This window comes from Onychomys torridus, chromosome 11, assembly GCF_903995425.1.
Source record: "Onychomys torridus chromosome 11, mOncTor1.1, whole genome shotgun sequence".
Taxonomy (NCBI): Eukaryota; Metazoa; Chordata; class Mammalia; order Rodentia; family Cricetidae; genus Onychomys; species Onychomys torridus.
In genome coordinates, this window is record NC_050453.1 from 72,112,604 (window position 1) to 72,133,637 (window position 21,034).

General features: G+C 46.1%; 2 protein-coding genes across 3 annotated transcripts in view; one reads left to right on the forward strand and one right to left on the reverse strand.

The window, feature by feature from the left end:
* The window catches only part of Gpr39 (G protein-coupled receptor 39), a 200,618-nt gene extending 185,459 nt beyond the window's left edge, over window positions 1-15,159 (forward strand). The window contains exon 2 of the mRNA XM_036202378.1: window positions 14,648-15,159. Within this exon, the coding sequence (XP_036058271.1) occupies window positions 14,648-15,159 (512 nt within the window). The remainder of the gene's footprint in view (window positions 1-14,647) is intronic.
* Lypd1 (LY6/PLAUR domain containing 1) overlaps window positions 12,014-21,034 on the reverse strand; it is a 46,305-nt gene continuing 37,284 nt past the window's right edge. For both annotated transcript variants that reach the window (XM_036202381.1, XM_036202380.1), the window contains one exon: window positions 12,014-15,831. In XM_036202381.1, the coding sequence (XP_036058274.1) occupies window positions 15,596-15,831 (236 nt within the window). In that variant the 3' untranslated portion in view covers window positions 12,014-15,595. The remainder of the gene's footprint in view (window positions 15,832-21,034) is intronic.

Consider the following 21,034-nt stretch of genomic DNA (forward strand, 5'->3'; position numbering starts at 1 on the left):
TCTCCAAATGATAATGGAAAGGATGCTGTTCTTTTATCAACTGCCCAGAAATACAAGCCCATGGTCACACAGCTAGTCAGTGGGAGTGGTCTGAGGTTCAAATCTGGCTGGTTTTCCCCTTTCCCTGGACAGTGGAGTGAAGGATGGGGTAGAGAAGCAAGGGCCAAGGTCGCTGGAGTAAAGGCTCTCTTGGGCAATTAACTAGGAGCCTAGACAGTTTTAGAGCATCTCTGTGCTTTGTCAACCCTTTTCCAAGAACTCAGTGATGACAGGAATTTGAGAGAGGGTTCATGGATCCAGTCGTCCTGGGATTTAGATTGTTTTTCTCTTCATACATATATGCCTATCTTCCATCAATTTCCAATTCCTATACTTTAAAATCAAAGTGTGCGTGTGCGTGCGTGTGTGTGTGTGTGTGTGTGTGTGTGTGTGTGTGTGTGTGTGTGTATTGGGGGTTGGTAAGTGGGTTAAGGCCTCAGGGCAGAGTAGTAGGTGCTCGATTTCCAGGCAGTAGAGAGACCTCCAGGCTGTCAATCAGATCTAAGTTCTGGTCCTCGCTCTGCTATTAATAGCAGGGAGAGGAATCTTTCTGGAATTTATCTGTGAGTTTGGAGTTGAGATGAGCCTAACAAAGTCCCTAAAGGAGCTACCTTAGGAAATGGTGCTGGTAGCAAGGTAGTATGGATGGCAGTGATGGTGGACGAGGAATAGATATGGCAATGACAATGAAAGTCATAGCAGAGGTGATAAGATAGAGATGAATGCCATGTTTGTGCTCTAAGTTGAGGCAAGGTGGAGATGCCAGTAGCAGAGGTGGTGGAGTGGAAATAATGGTCGGGGCGGAGATGATGGTGGATAGTGAAGCTGGTATGATATTAGTGGATGTGATGATAGTAGAGTGATGGTGGAGGTGGAGAGGATGGTAGAAGAAAGATGATGGTGGATAGTGAAGCTGGTATGATATTAGTGGATGTGGAGTTGATTGTGCATATAGTTATACAGTGGAGGTGGAGGCAGGGATAATGATGGTGGAGATAGAGGTGAGTTGCTTTGGACATAGCCACACAGTATTGGTGGTGGAAAAGGATATGATGGTGGAGGTGGAGTGGAGTTGACTGTGGATGTTCTCCCACAGTGGTGGCAGAGGAGGCAGAGATGATATTGGAGGTAGTCACAGTGATGGAAGTGGTGGAAGCGATATGGGGATGATTGTAGATGTGGTTGTAGCAGTGGTGTAGTTGTTTTGAAGGAGAGCACAGCAATAGAAATGGTCATGGTGGTAGTCATAACCAACAGTGTCCCTTATGTGGTAGCAGGTACTCTACTAGGCTTCCATTGTCTCATTGAACCTTCTCAGGGGTTGGTTTTATCTCTGTTTTATGGAAGAGGATCTAGGAATGCTTTTGCTGGTAGCACTTCCCATGTCAGATGGAAGCCAAGTTGGACGTGGCCAGGGGATTCTTTCTTGGTATACCAGTAGTTAGTCTCAGGTAGAATGGGAGCCAATCTTCCTGTCTTCATGTTCTGTTCTTCCACATCCCTCCTGAGAAGATTCAATTGTGCTCCAGTGGCAATCTAGAGTTGCAGTGACCAGCCTTGCTTTCCCTGAGGCCATCCAGCGTTGAGGGTAGACATGGTGACCCTCTGCCTGTACCATGGACTTATTTCTCTACCCCTCTGGGTCACATATGAGCTGTCCATTCCAGGCCTTGGGCTCCAGCTTCACTGATGAGCATCGTGGTGTCTTCGTGGTGGACCGGACTTAAAGGTCTGGTGAATTATTCTGAGATAAATGAACACCCTTTAACAGGTCCCTTTGGGGAGTGTGACATTCGGTCTCCTGTTTCATCCACTGGCCTTTGCTGTACCCCGTGGGGCCATGTTGGCAAGAAGCAGGGAAGGGAATGAGTTTTAACAGAGAAAGCGCAGGAACAGTTAGCATCCCAGGAGACTTAAGGCTAAAGCTGCCTCCGAAGCTGTGAGAAACACTGTCTGCCTCACCCACCCATCAGTGAGACGGCTGCCTGAGCTGTCTCAAACACCCCATGTTTAGATGGGGAAGGACAGAAGCCACCTTTGGCATTTAACCTTTGGTACTAATTCTACAGCAAGAGGAAGATATAGTAACTGAAGCCTCGTTTACTGTTTGTATAACACAGATCAGAACCTCATTCTCTCTTCTGGGCCAGGCTAGCAGCAGAGAGACCACCTCTCAACTCCCAGGGGGAAGTTGTTGGTGCAACCATTCTCTCTGATGCTCCCCACCCCCATCCCTGGTCTGATAAAAGCAGCCTTAGTTAGCTATTCCTCTTTCCCAGTCACAGGATCTTAGCCCCGATTCTCCCAGGCTCTGGGGCCCATCCAGGAATCTCAGGAAAGAATAGGGGATAGGAGCAGTGTGCTGTCACATTGGTCTTTCTCCACATGCCTAAACTCCCTTACTGCTTCTCCATCATGGGCTAGCTCTAGCTCCCAGGGTTCTCCCAGGAAGACAGGCAGCACACACTGGGAAGCCTAAACTCCTGACCTGCATATATCAGCTGCCTCATCCCACCGCTGTGGAGATTCTGTTTCACTAAGGTATGGATCTCTGAAGTCTGCTTAGTGCCAGCCTTTTGTGATTTTTCGCTCTTTACTATTTATACGCAATAACTTTCTATGAGAAAGTGCTGTATTTCAGGGCTGGCCTCAGTCAGACAAGTGCTTGCCATGTGAGCATGAGGCTCTGAGTTTCACACCACAGAAGCCAAGTGTGAGTGGTGCACAGCTGTAATCCTAGCACCAGGGAGGAAGAGACAGGAGGCTCTCCAGGGCTCAGTGGCCAGCCAGTTTAGTTAGTTCTGTGTGAGGTGAGGGTCAGTCTGAAAGACAGGTTAAGAGCAACTGAGAAAGACACTCAATATCGACCTCTAGCCTTTGCATGTATGTGTGCATCCCCATGTTCATACAGGCTCATACCAGACCTGGAAGTGACACTCTGCACCACATGAAGTAGGCATGGTGGTGTGCATGTCTGTATTCCCAGCATTCGGGAGGTAGAAGCAGGAGGATCAGCATTGGAGGGTCATCCTTGCCTACACAGCAAGTTCAAAGCCAGTTTGGGGTTACTTGAGACACTAAAATTTAAAAAGGAAAAAAAAAGTGCAGGCTTTTAGCCATTAATCTGTATTAATGTGGCTTGTTCCTGCCCAGGTGGTAGAGGAGATTTGTTCTTGTGGCTGCACCAGCTGTGAGCTTCACTTTAAATGGTACACAGTTTCCCCAGCAGGCTTGCAGGGCATTGCGCCCTGGTTCCTTCCACCCACTCCTGTGCTGTGTGTAACTGGTGAAGAAATTGTTGGGTTCTCATGCTGAGCAATCACTGTGGGCTTTTGCAGCCATGCTACAGTGGAGGACTTTACTCTCAGCACCCCAGAGCAGTCTGCTTTATAGAAATCTATATATGGTTAAGATGCACAGAGAAAATATTTGCCTGCCGTGTTTTAGCTGTTCATTTACCATGCCTCGTGAAGGAACCCAGGCAGTGAACCACAGCGACGACCCAGAGAGCCATTGACTTTGAGGTCAAGTGGATGCTCAACTCCCAGACACGAGGGCTCATTTTTGAAATACATATTTGCTACTGTAGAGATTTATAGTTTTCATCTTGGGCCTCAGCTTATAGCACAGAATGAGAATGAGACTACTTTGCAAATTATAGGCCATTTAGAATTGTGACCCATTTGGGGTGTCTTTGGCCTCCACATGGTAGATAGACCATCTTGGGGAGAGAGGTTTTCCCTGGGCTCCATCAAATTCCCAGGACAAGGATGGGACACTCAACCATCTGTCTTCAGGGATAGAAGCAGTCATCTGTGACGTTGGCATCATTTTGAGGCCATGGTCTGTGCTCTTCTCTGAAAACAAACCCTGGGCATGTTTTCCATCTTCACCTCAACAGCATTTCTCAGCAAGAAAGAGGACAATAAGACCAATTTGTTTACACAGAGATTACCAAGCTTAGGGGTCGCTATGGGAGTTATAAGCAAGTCCAACAGGGTTCGAGAACACAGGATGTGGAGTTGGCCCTAGAGCAGGGGTGCCTTGGGTTCATGGCTGACTACATCTCATTGATGGGGCTGTACAGCTGACATCCAGCAGATGTAAAGCTGACTGTCTTCACTTGGTGGCCAGCTGTCTCCTCTTCCCGTTGTAGCCCACGTGCCTCTTCTTTTCTTTGGCAAATTTAGCAATGAGTGCTGATCACCGTTTTTGTATCCACAGTTCTTTAGACCATCATGACCTTTGAGCCACTGACCCAGAAAATGATGTGTGGGCTTTTAAAGTTGCAGTTGTAAACTTGGAAAAGATAAAAGAGGGCAAGTTGGGGAGTGGGGGACAGGGAGAAAAGAGAGATGTCCTTGCTTTACATACTGGAGAACCATGGAAACGAAGAGGAGAAATGGAGATGGGAAAGAAGAGAATGGGAAAATGGAGACGGAGAATGGAGAGCATAAGGGTGATGAAGAACAGAATCAAAGATGGGCAGGTGGTTGTCAAGGAGATGAACAGGAGGGAGGCTGTTTTTAGTTACTGGCAGCTCACACTGCAGATGTGTGTTAAAATGAAGTACCTCAAAGGCAAATAAGAGAGAGAGAGAGAGCCCATCCAGAGCCCACTGATGCCCAGTCTCACTCTGTGTATGTTTTACATTATAACTCTCCAACTAGAGTGAGCAAGACAATTTCCCAAAGGCTCATGAATTCCAAATCATGGAGCCCACATCTCCAAAGCCTGATTTAGTGAGTCTAGGCCATACCTAAGGATCCCATAAGTGCGTATGACTGTCTATAGGACAGAGGACAACCTTAGATGACTTTCCTCAGTAGTTACCCACTTCAGGTTTTCAGGACAGGCCCAGGGCTCACCAAATAGGGTGAGCTGTCTGACCATCAAGGCCCAGGTATTGCCCATCTCCACTTCCTCGGCACTGTGATTAGAGGTGCAGTCTGTCATCTTGAGATTTTTATATGGGTGCTGGGGATTGAACTCAGATCCTATGCTTTCAAAGCAAACATACTGAGCCACTAAGTTGATACCCCAGCCCCAAGAATCAGCATTTTTAAAAAGTTCCACGTGCTGATATTATTTCTCTTACCCTTGTGTGAGAACCATTGTCTCAGAAGTTGAAGACTAAACCCAAGTGGGCTTCCTGGGTCAGGCAAGGTCAGGGAGTGAGATCAATGCCTCGATAGCATGTGGAAGCAGATTGGCAAGCAATAACATATAAATTGGAAAAGCGTTAAAACCTTTTATGGGGTTTATTTGTCTCTCTCTGGCTCTGCATTCAACTAACCATATGCTTACTTTCCATTGGCAATTGCAATTTAAATGTCAGTTGGTAGCAGATGTTCCTTCACCCTACTATATGCAAGTTAATTTATAGTCCACATAGCCTGGTGGAGTGTTCTCTAACCACGCTGGGTTCCCATTGCCTCACTCACCCCTTTTTGCAGCCCTACTGAGCCTTGCCAGGCCCAGAAGATAAGCTACCATTTCATCCCCCAATTCTGAGCACTGCTGAGTCTTGCCTGGCCTAGGTTGCTCTCTTTCAGACTAACTCTTACTCTTGTGTGTGTGTGGGGGGGGGGGGAGGCACATACATGCAGAAGCCAGAGGTCGATGTTGGTGTCTTCCTCTACTGCTCTTTTGGTCTCTCACGGAACCTGGAGCTCACTGGTTAAGCTAGGCTGACTGGCCAGTGAGCCACTGTCTGTCTCCCTTCCATATCCAGCGCCTCTCACCCCCACCCCCGCTTCCCTGTGCTGTGCGCCAGCACATCTGACTTTTTATATAGTGCTGACGACCTAACAGCTCTTCATGTTTGTGCATTTTTCTGATTGAGCCATCTCCCTGGCCCTTCTGTTCTACTTTCTTTCCCGTTGCTGTGATAAAACATTCTGACCAAATGCACCTTGGAGGAAGAAGAGGTTTATTTGGCTTATCACTCCAGTTCCCAGCAGTTCATTGAGTGAAGTCAGGACAGGAACTCAAGGAGGAACTTAAAGCTGAAACCATGAAGGCACGTTTTGTTGGTTTATTTACAGGCTTATGCTTAGCTAGATTTTGATATATCTCAGAACCACCTGAAGAGGGAATAGTACCTCCCACGGTGGACTGGGTGCTTCTTTATCAATTCATAATCCAAACCGTCTCCCAAAGGCCAGTTTCATAGGTAATGCCCCAGTTGAGACTCCCTTCTCAGGTGACTCTAGGCTGTGTCAAGTTGACATTTCTGTCCTTTCATAAAAAAAATCTGGTTGTTCCTGTTTGTGGGAAAGTTGGTTAGAATCTAGCTTTTTCTGGCTTAACCCTCTGCTTTGACCTTTCTTACAGTTCTGAGCAAACTAGGCTGAGGTTACCTTGCTCTTGCCAACATCAATGCCTAGGACAGACAGTGTCCATAACAGAACACTGTCAATCAAGCAGTGTCTGCCACATGAATAAGGACACTCCAGGGAGTATGAACTGGGAAACAAAGAAACCAACCAGAAAGAATGAAATATTTAGTTCTTGTGCACTATAACCAGAGTTAAGTTATAAAGTAGACATGGGTAGGAAAGAGGCAAAATGAACACAGTAACTAAGAAATTCCATAACCCTCAGCCTGTCCACTGTACCCACAAGGTTTCTATAGTTCAGTAAAGTGGACCTCTGACACAGGTAAGAAAGGAACTCTTTGGGATTTGTTCAAATCACACAAACCACCTTTCTTAGGATAGATATAATTTCCCAGGTCTCTTTTACTCAGTCAATACTAGTAAATAGCAACCTTCTGTGTATTTGTGCATATTTGTCTGAGTATAAATTCATGTGCACATGCATGTGGAGACCAGAAGACAACCTTGGGTATTATTCTTCAGGCACCAGACTTTTGGTTTAAGCTAAGGTCCCTAATTGGCCCAAATAGGCTAGGCTGGCTGGCCAACAAGCTCCTGGGATCCACTTATCTCCACTTCCTTAGTGCTGGTATTACAAATGATGCCACCAAACCTAGCTTAATAACAATTTCTCTATAGGAACTAATGTAAGATAGATGGACAGATAAATAGGTAGACAGACAAGTGAGAAATCAATAATAGCTAGGTAGCTAGCTAGATGACAGATAATAGATGAATCGAAGATTGGGTGGACAGATGAAAAGATATGATATATGATGGATGGGTGAATGGAGATACAGATGAATGATAAATGAGGGATAGATAATAGATGAATAGATGCCTGATAAGTAGGTAGATAGATAGTACATAGGCCAATGTTAGAAAAATGGATGGTCAGAAGAACAAATTGATAGATTATAGATAGCTGTCTGACTGGAAGATAGATAAATGATAATAAAAAATACATGATAGATATATAGATGATAGATACATAGATAAATGACAGATGATAGATAGGCTGATGACAGATGGATAAGTGAATGGACAGAGGAATAAGTAGGAAATAGGTGACAGATGGATGCATGGGCAGATCGATAGAGTCTTTGTAGGCCGAGTCACCACATGCTCCAAAGTCACATTGTATCCTGAATACTCTTGGCTGTCCCAGGTTGGAGTTTCATGTTCCTTTGGGTGGGAATCATGCACCCAAGAATTTCAATGGACGCTTCTTTGAGGGGTACTGAGTTTTAACGTGGACTATGGTCAGCTGTATAGATGTCTGTTTCACTGCATCCCATGCTGACAAATCAACACTTAAGCCTAAATTTGGACTCTTCCCCACAAACTGCAATAGCGCAAAAGTCTCCATTGGTAGTCAAAGATAGGGTGCCTCAATGCTATGAGTATGGGATAGGGAGTCTTGTGCTCTGGGCCTGAGATATTGGACAAACCATTTGGGCTTCATGTCCTCATTTGTGACAGGAGATGTTCTCTTCTGAGACTCTGAGATGACCACAGGGATATACTTGATAATGACCTTCACCTTAAAGGTCAGAGGGGAGAAAGGCGAGCATAGTCCTAGCTAAGTCAATACCACCGTGTCCAGGGCTGCAGTACCAAATGAATCTGTGAAAACTCAACTAAGTCATTTGTCCCTAGAGCTGGGGAGGGGCCACCATCTGGAATCACAAACGCAAGCCACCACCCAAGCGTCTGCATGGCTTCTGTTTTTAGTGTGAGAGTTTCTTTAATCTTTGTGTGTGCATGCACGTTATAGATTCAGTTGTCAACTTGTCACACACTTAGAGACACCACAACTAAAGAATTGCCTCCATTGGGCTGGCCTGTTGGCATGTCTGTGGAAGATTTTATTGACTGCTACTTGATGTAGGAGGGGCCAGCCCACTGGGGGTGGTACCATCCTGAGGCAGACGGGCCGATGAACCAGCCTGCCTCCATCTTAGGCTTGAAAGTCATCTTATAGTAAAGACAAACTAGGTTCATTCCTGTTTGTGAATAAATCTGTTTCTCTAGGATTGGGCTATGCCCCACCTGTAATCGTAACTACAAATGGTTCTGAACTGTCTAGTCCAGGAAATGACAACTATATCTTTGTTTCAAGAAGCTGTAAAAACTGTCTTGCAGCCCTACTTTTTTTTTCCCAAAAGGTTGTTATGGCTACCTTGTTACAACCACCTTGCAATCATGTCTCTATTTCAGGAGGTCATTATTACTAACTTGTTATGTGTATCTTCCACTCCTGTAGTACTGCCTATTTTGTCTGCTAAATCCCCCATTTGGAAACCCCCTATCCCTGAGCTATAAAAACTTTGCCCTCATCACATCCCATGCTGATCTCTGAACCCTGCCTTAGCAGGGAGGGAGCTCGTGTACATGAATAAGAAAGCTCATTTAAATTCATTGCTTGCCTTAATTTTGCGGTGATGATTTGGGTCAGTGGTCATTCTCCTGCCATCTCTGGGAGTAACAGGGGCCTGAGTTATATAAGATAGCCGAATGTAGAGCTGGGAGCAAATCCATAAACAGCTTTCCTGCATGGTTTCTGCTTAAGTTCCTGCCTTGGCTTCCTTTGATGACGGACTCTAGCCTTTAAGATGAAATAATCTCTTTCTTCCTCGGGCTGCTTTTGATCGTGTTTATCACAGCAACACAGAAACAAGGTAGGACAATGTTCATGTGTGCCAGTGTAGCTGTGCAAGTGCCAGGGACCCACTGCACGTGGAGGTCAGAGGACAACCTTGGGTGCCTTGGTCCTTGCCTTCCAACTTGTTTTTTGAGATGAAGTTTCTAGTTCGCTGCTACATAAACCAGGCTAGCTGGCCTGGGAGGTTCCAGGGATGCTCTCGTCTCCACCTCCTGTGTTATAGTAAATGCTGGGATTACACACACACACACACACACACACACACACACACACACACACGCTATGGCATTTAGCTTTATGTGGGTTCTGGAGAAGAACTAAAGTCCCCACATTTGGGTGGCAAGCGCCTTATCCACTGAGCCCTTTCTCCAGCCCTGCATCTCGTTTGTAAACATCATTCTGCCAAGGATGTGTGTGAGTCATTGTCTAATGGGTCTTGTCACTTTATTGTGGTGATGGAGGAGCAAAACCAGACATGCTTTATGTGGGGAAGCAGATAAGATATGAAGGTATTTTAAAATCCAAAGCGTGGTGCTGTCTGGGGTATAATACTGACCCATTAATAATCCGGTGAAGACAGTTTACCCGCTCTACGTGAGAGGGTTCAGTGCGCCAATCTTCATTCAAGTTCACACTCACGCTGTTGAAACGTGGGCTCCATGCTGCACACATAGACCAAAGCAGTATAGATTTTTTTCCCCCAAATGTAATACAAAGTCTAAATTGATTGCAGCCAAACATAAATTTAGTCAAATCTTTAATGCACTCCATTAAGCCATGAATAAGACTTTAAAGCATTATGTTAGCTGTAGAGTAGCTGGGACTGGAGTTGAATCAATTTCAAACAGCCAAAATAGGAAGTTACCTCTGGACATGGTAGGTATGGTATTTAGTCTCAACAGCGTATCGTGGAAAAGGACGAATTTTTTTTCCAAATGTAACAATGAGCAATTACCTGTCATTGTGAATTGATAAATTTTGCACAAAGGGGTTAGTTGGCTTCCTGTTCGAGAAAGGCTGGCTGAAATTTCACACTGCCCGGGGGCACATGCCCCAGACTGCCATTGGTGGCACCTTGTAGACCCAGATTCCCATTTTCCTAGAACAAAATTACCATTTTAAACACAGAATGGCAACCATTTTTCTCACCTCCAAGTTGAGGTGGGGGAAGGATATGTCAGCAGCTCTGCCAGGCAGTTGGCATGACTTGTATGTTCCCGAGAGTCAGAGTTTGGGATGGGACATGCAGAAGACATCTTTGTACTTTCAGAACAATGTAGATGTTGAATAATGTGACCAACACTTTTACGGAAGGGTTTCTAGTGAGAGGCTGGTAAAACAGAATCTACACTGTAGTCAGGGATACACATTCAGAAATCCAATTCAGCAATGCTTGGTAGTGTTGCAAATGCAAGATACTTAAGAGGGTCCTTGGTGCTGACTGTGTACATGTTAGGGAGTTAGTAAGGGGCAGGGGTGAGTGAAGAATAAAAAAAATCCCACCAATGATATTTTCATAATGATTCCATATTTTACTTGCATAAGAAATGCAGCTGTATGTGTGTGAGTTACGTAGCATTATGAAAATTCTTGTCACTCAGTTGTGTAGCTTGTTCTGTTTGTGGGGCTCCTAGCAGTGGGATCAGGACTTGTCCCTGGTGCTTGAGGTGGCTTTTGGGAACCCAATCCCCATGCTGGGTTACCTCACCCAACATTGACGCAGGGGGAGGAGCTTGGTCCTGAGTCAACTTGATGTGTCCTGCTTTGTTGGCTCCCATGGGAGGCCTGCCCCTTTCAGAATGGAGGAGGAGTGGATGGGGGTAAGAGGGAGGTGGAGGGTGGGGAAACTATGGCTGGTATATAAAATAAATGAAGAAGATCAATTAATTAATCAAAATGTGTTGTCACTGATGTCATTTTTAATGTGCTTGAAAAATTTTAAATTAAATGTATGGCTTCTGTTATTTCAGTGGGTAGAGTGACATATGTGGGTCACAGTTAATGACGTCTTTCTTGCCTGTTTTTTTTTTTTTTCTTCCATTTTCATGTCTGTCTCTTTGTGTGTGGTATGTGCATGTACATGCATGCATGTTTGCATATGTATGTTGACACATGGGAAGGCCTAAAGTTGATTGTCTTCCACCTTATCCACTGAAGCAAGGCTTGACTACCCAGCACTCATCGATTTGGCTACTCTTACGAGCCATGTTGCTCTAGGAATCCCTGGTATCCACATGCCAAGGCTGGCACTACAGGTGGGCTCTTCATCCTGTCTATCCAGCATTCACCTGGGTACCAGAGCCCTGAACTCTTGGGAGGCAAGCACTTTAACAGCTAAGCCACCTCAGTAGCCATATTACCTGTGTTTCTTTAACAAACTGAAAATAGGAGACATTGACAGTATTGCATCTTGAGAGTACGAGGGATCCTGCATCACAGGTTTTGGAGATGGGCAGGTTAAGTGAAGATCCTAATTACGTTGACGTCTCTGGGTTGTCAGGAGAAGAGAATCCCATGTGAGGATTAAGTGCCCAGCACAGAAGCTGGAGTGGAGGAAGCTTGTTTCCCAGCTCCCCAGTCTATGTCTAGACCTGCTTGTCTGTACCGGTTAGAACCCATCCACTTCTATTCACACTCTGTCTTTCTTCTTCCAAGTCTGAACTCACTGTCCTACCAGCTTACTTCCACAGCCAGAAGGCCTAGCTTCCTTCCCGGCTCCTTCTCATTGAGGAATTCTGATCTCTTCTCCCATTTGCTGCTACTCACTCAAACAGACCCAGCTGCCATTTACTATCTCATTTCAATTCACAAATCCTGGCTGGAACTACAAAGTGAGCTCCAGATCACAGTCTGGCCCATCCCTTTTCATCACCTGGACACTGGGCTTTTTCCCCCTCCCCCTGCTCTTCCTCCTTCTTCACTTCTTAAAACAACAACAACAACAACAACAACAAAACCTAAACTAAACTAAACTAAAATCTTCTTTCGGTGGGATGATGATGAAGGATGATTGGGCTGAGCAAGTGCATGCAGGAAGCTAACGAAAGGATGTGTAAGCCGGTGATGAGGAGAGCAGAGGGCAATGCACTGTGGAAGGAGATTTAGGATGCTTCTCCTTCCCAACACCTCTTGCCTGTCTCCACATCTCTCCCCTCCATCCTGATGTGCCCCCTCCTCCTCCCAACACCTCTCCCCTTCCCACCCTGCCTTCTCTCATCTCTTTTGCTGATTGGCTCTCAGAGCTATGCCACATTCAGCCTGTGGGACATACAGGGAGCTTCTAGTCAGCTTTCTAGAACTGCAGAGAGCAACTTCCCACTGTGTCGCAGAGCACGCACAGAAGGCTGTGTGCTCGAGTTCCATGTTCTAACGAACACATCCTCAGATCATGGCTGGATTTGTTCAGCAAAACTCAGTGACAGAAACAAACAAACAAATAACAAACAAACAACGTGAAGCTTTGTGAAAATATGTGGCTTCCTCATATATCAGGCATCTGTTCTCCTTCATAATCAATACTGAACTAGTCACTCAGAACTATGTAACTTCAAAACAAATCCAGCTTGGGTGGCTGGGAGCTCCTCAAAGTCCTGGCTTCCTGTGCAAGTGTTTTTTTTGTTTGTTTGTTTTGTTTTGTTTTTTTTTTAATCAGAAAGTGTCTATTTTTGCTGTTTTTATCCAGCAGTGGTAACAAGGCGATTTGGAATCTGCTTTTGACTTGAGATAGTATTTATTTATTTATTTTGTTCTTTCATCGAATCAATACGTTGCATTGTCTATTTTATTCTTAGATGTACTGACTGTTCTCAGGAAAGCAAATTCAAAGGGGAGAAACAAGCAGATTGGTTTATATCTCAAAGCCCTGGCTAAGGTTTGACAGAAGGAATCCTTAGAAATTCCCAAAGGACCAGAGTGTCCCAGGCCCTCCCTGCTGACAGATGGCTCTGTTTGGAGGCTTTGTCTTTGGGGGCAGCTGAGTTATGTACTGTCAAGGTCTCATCCTCCTTCAGCCACAGGATACTTGGGGTAACCTTGGGCTTATGAACATGTCTGCTTGCCCTGGACCATTAACTATTGATCTATTTACCATGTACTCTAGGCAAGAAACAGTGACTATTGGTTGTTATTTCTCTGTAGTTACCTAGAAAATTGGTGTCAGAATGGGAAGAATACTTGTAAAATGAAAAATTTTTAAAAATTATGTTTAATTTTGTATGTGTGGGTAGGAGTGTGCACAGTACTTCAGGTGCTGAGGTGGCCAGAAGGTGTCAGATCCCCCCTGCAGCTGGAGTGACAGAACATTGTGATCTGCCTGATGTGGGTACTCGGGACAGAACTTAGGTCTTAACTGCTGACCATCCATCTCACTGGTCCCATCAGTCTTGCTTTAAGATATCAGCCCCTCTCATGGGAATTTTTGCTCTGGCTGCTCAGCTTCCTGAGAAGAGAAAGCCCGAAAGATTCCCAAGGCTTCTTTTCCTGTTTGGTCGGTGAAGTCTCACCATCTTGTGATTCCAGGTGTTTGTCAGAGTAAAGAAGAGTCTGTGATCATGTAAGCCAGAACGAAAGCGTGGGGGCATCCAAATGAGTGTCTGGAAGGGGGTGAGCAGAGTACCACCCTCTTCCGTAGGACCTGCTCATTTCTGGCCATCCACACTGCAGCTCGGTGCTACAGAGTCAGAGGGTGTACCCCTGTCTGTATACAAAAGGAGTTTCAGAGATTTGGGTGTTCGGGATAATTTGTTTTCCCATGTGAAGGTAGGAGGGGGATTGATTCTGAAATTGCCTAACTGAAATAGATAGAAGCATTATGTTTAGAGGTGTGTATATCTTTTGGGACGTATATTTATATATTACTTCATCTACATGTATATGAAAAATCTCTTGTTTTGCGTCAGGACTGTACAAGTGGCTGTGGTTAGGTAAGGCGGAATTCAAGCAGAGGGCATTCAAGTGACTGTCCAGCTAGCCAGTGTCTCATGCACAAGGGGCGGGGGGCTGAGTGGTACTTCTCTATAATAATCTGTCCCTGATTTTGCTTCTCCTGGAATTGGATGCAAAAATCATTGCCATAAAATATATTTGTTTAACCAAAGAGAAACAACTTCCATTTGACTTAAGAATGTCACGGGATCTTCTTCATTCAGTCATTGTTTACAAAACAATACCATTTTCACCTAATATGGCTATAGCTTATGGGACCATCCAGAAACAAAAAAGACAAAACCAGATTTATGGCCAACATGAGATATTTTCTGGATACACGCGCAACAACGAAAACATTTTGAAAATTAACGGGCACCCACAGGTATAAATACACTGTCGAAAGCATTTAACGCTCTTTAACATAGCCAAGTCCCCTGAGCTTGAAGCAGCGTTAAATTCTCCTTTGCCAGTGGCAAAAAGAAGCCGTCAAGCACAGCGTTGAAAAATTGGTACCGTTTCCTGGCCAGTAAGCAACAGAACCAAGGGCTGAATATTTTATGGGTTTTATTTATTTATTTTTGTTCTCATGCTGTTTTTCTCCCCCATCTCTTTTTCTCTCCTGTTCTTGCCTGCCCAGGACTGATTGTGGTGACACTGGCCGTGTGCTGGATGCCAAACCAGGTGCGGCGGATCATGGCTGCAGCAAAACCCAAGCATGACTGGACCAGGCCGTACTTCAGGGCCTACATGATCCTTCTCCCCTTCTCCAACACCTTCTTCTACCTCAGTTCCGTGGTCAACCCTCTCCTCTACAACGTGTCCTCTCAACAGTTCCGGAAGGTGTTCTGGGAGGTGCTCTGCTGCCGGCTGACTCTGCAGCACGCCAACCAGGAGAAACGCCTGCGCGCCCACTTCAGCTCCGCCAAGGCCAGCACCAGCTCAGCCCGCAGCCCCCTCATCTTCCTAGCCTCCCGGCGGAACTCTTCCTCCCGGAGAACTAACAAGATTTTCTTAAGCACTTTTCAAGCCGAGGCCAGGCCCAGAGAGGCTCAGCCCCAGCCTTTGAGTCCTGAGTCACCACTGACTGACTCAGAGACCAAACCAGCTGATTCCACCACAGAAAATGGTTTGCAGGAGCAAGACGTGTGAATGTCAAGTTCAGAAGCCTTGAGCAGAAACCGGCTCTTCCCTCCCACAAAAGCGAAGTCACCTTCATACAGCAGTCCCCCAATAGACTCTGACTCTTATCAGAGATAGAATGGAAGCTCAAGGCTTTGGGAAGGGCAGGTGCATATCTCAATGACTTCTAAGGGCTGATTCTTCCAGGCTGGCCTTGGCGGTGGCTACGCGGATTGGGATGGGAAGATCTGGGCTTTCCGCTCCATGCATTTTCTTCAACTACACACGGAAATTCAGACTGAATTGGTTCAGAGCTTACAGAGTATTTGTGCATGGCAATCTTGCGTTACTTGAAAGGGAACAAAAAGACCCCTTTGTCTACCCAGAATCAAAGGACACCCAGAAGAGACTCGGGGAGGTGAGAGCGCGGGCCAGACAGATGACGCAGCAGGGGTTGGCATCTCCTTCAGCAGTGTGCCAAGCAGAGGGCTAAGCTGAAGAGCAGGGCAGGGGTGAGAAGCCCCGGCCTCACAGCCGAGGCAGAGCTGCCTCTTTTCTTGGGCCTCGGCCCATTGCAAAGAGGAGTGTTGCAGCAGCTGATACACACGGAGTTCAGTTTCCCAGGGGAACAGAAGGACTGATACCCAGCCGAGGCAATGAGGCAGGCTGCTGACGATGCACACGACTTCCGGTACATGATCCCTGCAACACAGGCCCAGAGAAGTGGGGTTAGCATGTGTGGCCTGTAGTCCAGCCGTTACTTTGAGCCCAGATCTAAGTGTATAGTTTTCCTTAACTCTTCCCACAGGAAAGGATCTTGTCCCCTGAGCTAGGAGATGGCTTGGGGTGTAAGAACTCACAGGCTTGCGCTATCCTGGGAGTCCTTTTGGGTGACTGCATGGAGGTTACACAGAATCTACGGTGAATGTGACAGACTCCATTTCACTTTGGACAAAATTGTTCTGACAGTTAGTTTTAGTTGCTGTGTCCGTGAATAAAGAACTACTAAAATCAAAGTCTCTCTCTCAGTCTCTGTCTATCTGTCTGTCTGTCTCTGTCTCTTTCTTCTGTCTCTCGTGCTCTCTGTCTATGTGTGTATGTGCAATGTATGTGTATGTGCGCGGGCAGTATCCTCAGACTCCAGCAAAGGGCATTGGATTCCCCTGGAGCTGGAGTTACAGGTGGTTGTGAGCTGCCTTGTAGAGGTGTTAAATTCAAGACTTCTGTAAGAGCAGTGTATACTCTTCACCACCTCTCCCACCCCCACCCCCAGATTTTTCTATATGGGTTCTGGGCATCAGACTCAGGTCCCCATGGTCCAGGGCTTTACAGAGTGAGAGAAAGCCTATCTTTAAATTAGCTCCTACGTTATACTAGACAACAAGGTTTTTCTTTCTTTCATTTGTTAGTGTTCAAACTATCTGTCTCATGTAGAACCACATACCACATATCCAGATATTTTCTCTGTTATTACCTAATAAGTGGTCATAGAGAGACGGCTCCCAACCATGAGTTTATTAAATCCTAGAATTCCCTGAATACAGAACAAATTTCAAAGGGAGTAATCCCGGTCTCTATTGTAGGGACCCTGATTTTAGGGGTATACTACATTTAAAGAGCAGGTAGAGGCACTGACAGTGTACCCAGGATAACCTTGTTCTCCAGGAAGCAGTTTGCCCTCAGGACAAGTTGGCATCCACAAGCTGGTTGTTGACAACAGACACCATGGGAACAGAATTTGGGGGTGGGGTGGGGGCTGAGGAGATGCTCAGTGGTCAAAGTGCTTGCCTTGCAACCATGAGGACCAGAGTTAAGATTCCCCAGAACATATGTAAAAAAGTCAGCTATGGTAACACATTCGTATAGTCCTGGTGCTGGAAGATAGAGACAGGGAGATCCCTGGAGTTTACCGCCCAGCTGGCCGAACCTAATCCAGGTTCAGAGAATGACTGATTTAAAGACTAATATGGAGATGCAGTTGAGGAAGACATTTGATATTGAGCTCTGGCTTCCCCCCACACAAGCACACACCACACATATGTGCATGTGTACTCACCACACAGACAAAGAAGCTCTCTGAAAAGACTACAGAGCTCATGAAGGAGTGCAGGTGTCTTGTCCAATCCCAGAAGAGCTATCAAAGTAGGGCATCCCTGATGATCATGGGATTTTTTTTTTAAACTGAGGATTCACTACAGTTAAGCAACCATAATAATAATGTAACAAGGCTGGGGACATGTCACTGTTGATAGATGCCTTGGCAGGCATGAGGACCTGGATTCCACCAAGCACTGCATGCATTGTTGTAGTGGTACACACTTGTACCCCTAGCACTTGGGTGGCAGAGGCATGAGGATCAGGGGTTCAAGTCATCCTCAGCTCCGTTGTGAGTTTGATACCACCAGGGACTAAAGCACCTTGTCTCAAAGTAGTAACAGTTTTAACAGCTGAATATGTAAGGGTCTTCCTGGAAGTCAGACACTGTACAGATGTCTACCATGTGCCAGCTAGTTCAATTCTGTTCCTAATGTTTAGATATAGTATGCCCTGGAAAGTCCTTTGTAGAAAAAGCTTGGTCCCCAGCATGGGAGATGAGGTTCAGGAGGAAGTCTCAGGCCAAGGCATGTATGTTCTTAAAGGGGACAATGGCACTCTAGTTTCTCTCTCTCCCTCTCCTCTCTCTCTCTCTCTCTCTCTCTCTCTCTCTCTCTCTCTCTCTCTCTCTCAGCTATGGATGAGGGGCCCCACTTCTTCACATACATCTACCATAATATGCTGTATCACCTCAGGTCTCTGACTATGGATTGAGTTTCTAGCCCCCATGCTTGCCCCGCTCCCGTGTGTGTGTGTGTGTGTGTGTGTGTGTGTGTGTGTGTGTGTGTGTGTATACATGTGGAGATCAACTTCAGATGTTGTTTCTCAGGAACCACCCATCTTGCCCAAAGAATTATAGGCATGTACCACCACATATTGATTTGTTTCAAGTATGTGTCCTGGGCATCATATTCAGGCCCTTTGGTGCTCATATAATGTGCACTTTGCTGCCTGAGAGATCTCTGCAGCCCCCTCAAAACTAAACCAATACAAGCCTTTCTTCTTCCCACATTGATTATTTCAAGCATTTTGCTCCAGTGATGAGAAGCTGACTAGCATGGCTGAAATCACCAGGAGGAAGGACTGTGTGCAGATCCTGAGCCTGAAGGCCAGTTACTTTGGCTTAGTAGCTTGCCCAGGTCCCATCATCAGACTCTCTGCTGTCATCTGCAATAGAACACATTATGGTGGCAAGTATAGTTCGAGAAATGCCCTCCAGAGACTCATGTGTTTGAAGCCTTTGTCTCTAGATAGTGGCCCTGTTTGGAAAGGTTAGAGAGCCTTCTGCGTGGAGGCTGGAGGAAGTGGATCACTGGGGATCAGCCTTGAGGCTGGGTCATCTGGGCCCACCTCTTGTCTGCAACCAGCTTCCTGACTGCAGGTACACTGTGGCCAGCTGCTGCACACAGCTTCCTGACTGCAGGTGCACTGTGGCCAGCTGCTGCACACAGCTTCCTGACTGCAGGTGCACTGTGGCCAGCTGCTGCACACAGCTTCCTGACTACAGGTGCACTGCGGCCAGCTGCTGCACACAGCTTCCTGACTGCAGGTGCACTGCGGCCAGCTGCTGCACACAGCTTCCTGACTGCAGGTGCACTGTGGCCAGCTGCTGCACACAGCTTCCTGACTGCAGGTGCACTGTGGCCAGCTGCTGCACACAGCTTCCTGACTGCAGGTGCACTGTGGCCAGCTGCTGCACACAGCTTCCTGACTGCAGGTGCACTGTGGCCAGCTGCATCACGCTTTTGCTATCTCCATGCTTTCTCCCTGATGAGAGACTGTATCCTTCTTAGACTTACTTGGTAACCAGCCTAGTGTCCTAGCACAGCTATGAATGTGGCCCAACACATTTGTGGATGACAGCGTCATATCACAATGTCATGGACACTCCTATATGCAGCTTTTTGTCAGGTATCTATCTGGCCACAGCATAATAACTAATTCAATAGCCAACTAAGCATGGAGATGGATGAGTTTGAAAGAGTGTGTTGACTCAGACAATGAGCTTTGGTGTGGGCATATGTGACCCTTTTTCTATAAACAAATGGCTTTGATTTAGGATGGATAAGATGGAATAATGACACTGGACTCAGAAGCCATGGTCTCAAGTCTGCATGGTGCTTTTTGCCGCCGAGTGATATAACGTCCCCCATCAACAACCAGGGACCTTTACCCAGCAATTGCCTGCAGGTGTCTGGGCAAATGTGGTTTTGGTTTGCACCCCTCCTCCAGGAGAATTGCCAGTTTGGGTGTGCGGTGTAGAAATAGTATAAAGATTCAAACCACCTGACACTCTCAAAGGGAGGTTAAGAAGTATTTTCAGCTTTCTTTAAAACATGCAATTTCATGTTATTTTTTCCTGTAACTGCATGTTTGTAGGGATTGATTTTCTAGCACTGGTCAGCCGTCCTGGAAGTCAGCTGTTCTGGAGATGCAGGGAGAGTGTATGAATGCTCATATGTAGGAGGCATTGTTTCAGTTCCCAGGGATTCTCTAAAACGTTTCCATTCTCTCTGCCTGTTAGAAAATGAAGTTTCACACCATATATTCCTAATCTTGATTTTATTTTTATTTTATATTTTAATTTTTTCTTTTCCTATCTATTATATCCTGACTGCAATTTCCCTTCCCTCCCCTCCTCCCAGCCTCCACCCCCACCTCTCCTGTTCCCCCAGATCCACTCCTCCATTTCCCTTGAGAAAAGAGTAGGCTTCCCAGGGATATCCACCAAACATGGCATTACAGTAAGACTAGCCACACACTTCCTATCAAAGCTGAACGAGGCAACACAGAAGGAGGAGAAGGGTCCCAAAAGCAGGCAAAAGAGTCAGAGACAGCCCCTGTTCCCTTTGTTAGGAGTCCCACAAGAACACCAAGCTACTCAGCCATAACATACATGCAGAGGACCTAGGTCAGACCCATGAAGGCTCCTTGATTGTTGGTTCAGTCTCTGTGAGCCCCTATGTGCCCAGGTTAGTTGATTCTGTGGGCCATATTCTGTGCCAACCTCCATTTTAAAAGTGCTGTCATTCACCAATCCAGCTACTTTAAGGAAAAAAAGCTCATCCTAGTCGAATTGGCAAATGATGTTTCTGTGTGGCAAGGCTCTCTCTCTCTCTCTCTCTCTCTCTCTCTCTCTCTCTCTCTCTCTCTCATACACACACACACACACACACACACACACACACACACACACACCACAATGAAGTTATATCATTTGGGCTGACAATGCTCTCCCAAGAGCCATAGAGCATCTAACAAAAACCTCAGCACTAGGCATTAGGAACCTTCTTTTGAGTTGTTGGTCAAGGGGATCCAAGAGGCTTCCAAAAACAGCATGGGCTATTATTGTTGCCCTTGCTCATCTCCCAGAGGTTGAAGGTCAGTCTCTATTGTTGAAGACACCACCTACTCCAAACATAGGACTCAGGAGAGTCTCGCCAGAGCTAGCCTGAAAGTCTCCTCCCTAATGAGCAGCTTTTATAGTAGAAGAAGGTGCTATGCAAACTCCCCAAGGAGAAAAGCAACCAATAGTCCTATTCAGCTGTAAAGTCCGTGAACCATAATGGCTAGTGTGGCAAGATAGTCCTAAAGGTGCAGTAGTGGCACTCATATCCTGGCAGTAACCAACAACTCCTTAGGGCTAAAGAGGTCATGGATCCTAGAGGCAACCTTGGACTGTGGCTTTACTAGGGCAGCATACCTCCCAACTGTATCCTCAATACTCAGTCTTAGAATTACAGGGAAGTGTGGTTCTCATCCCTCACCAGAGAAACTTCTCTTTGCAGCAGATAGAGACAATTCAGAAAAC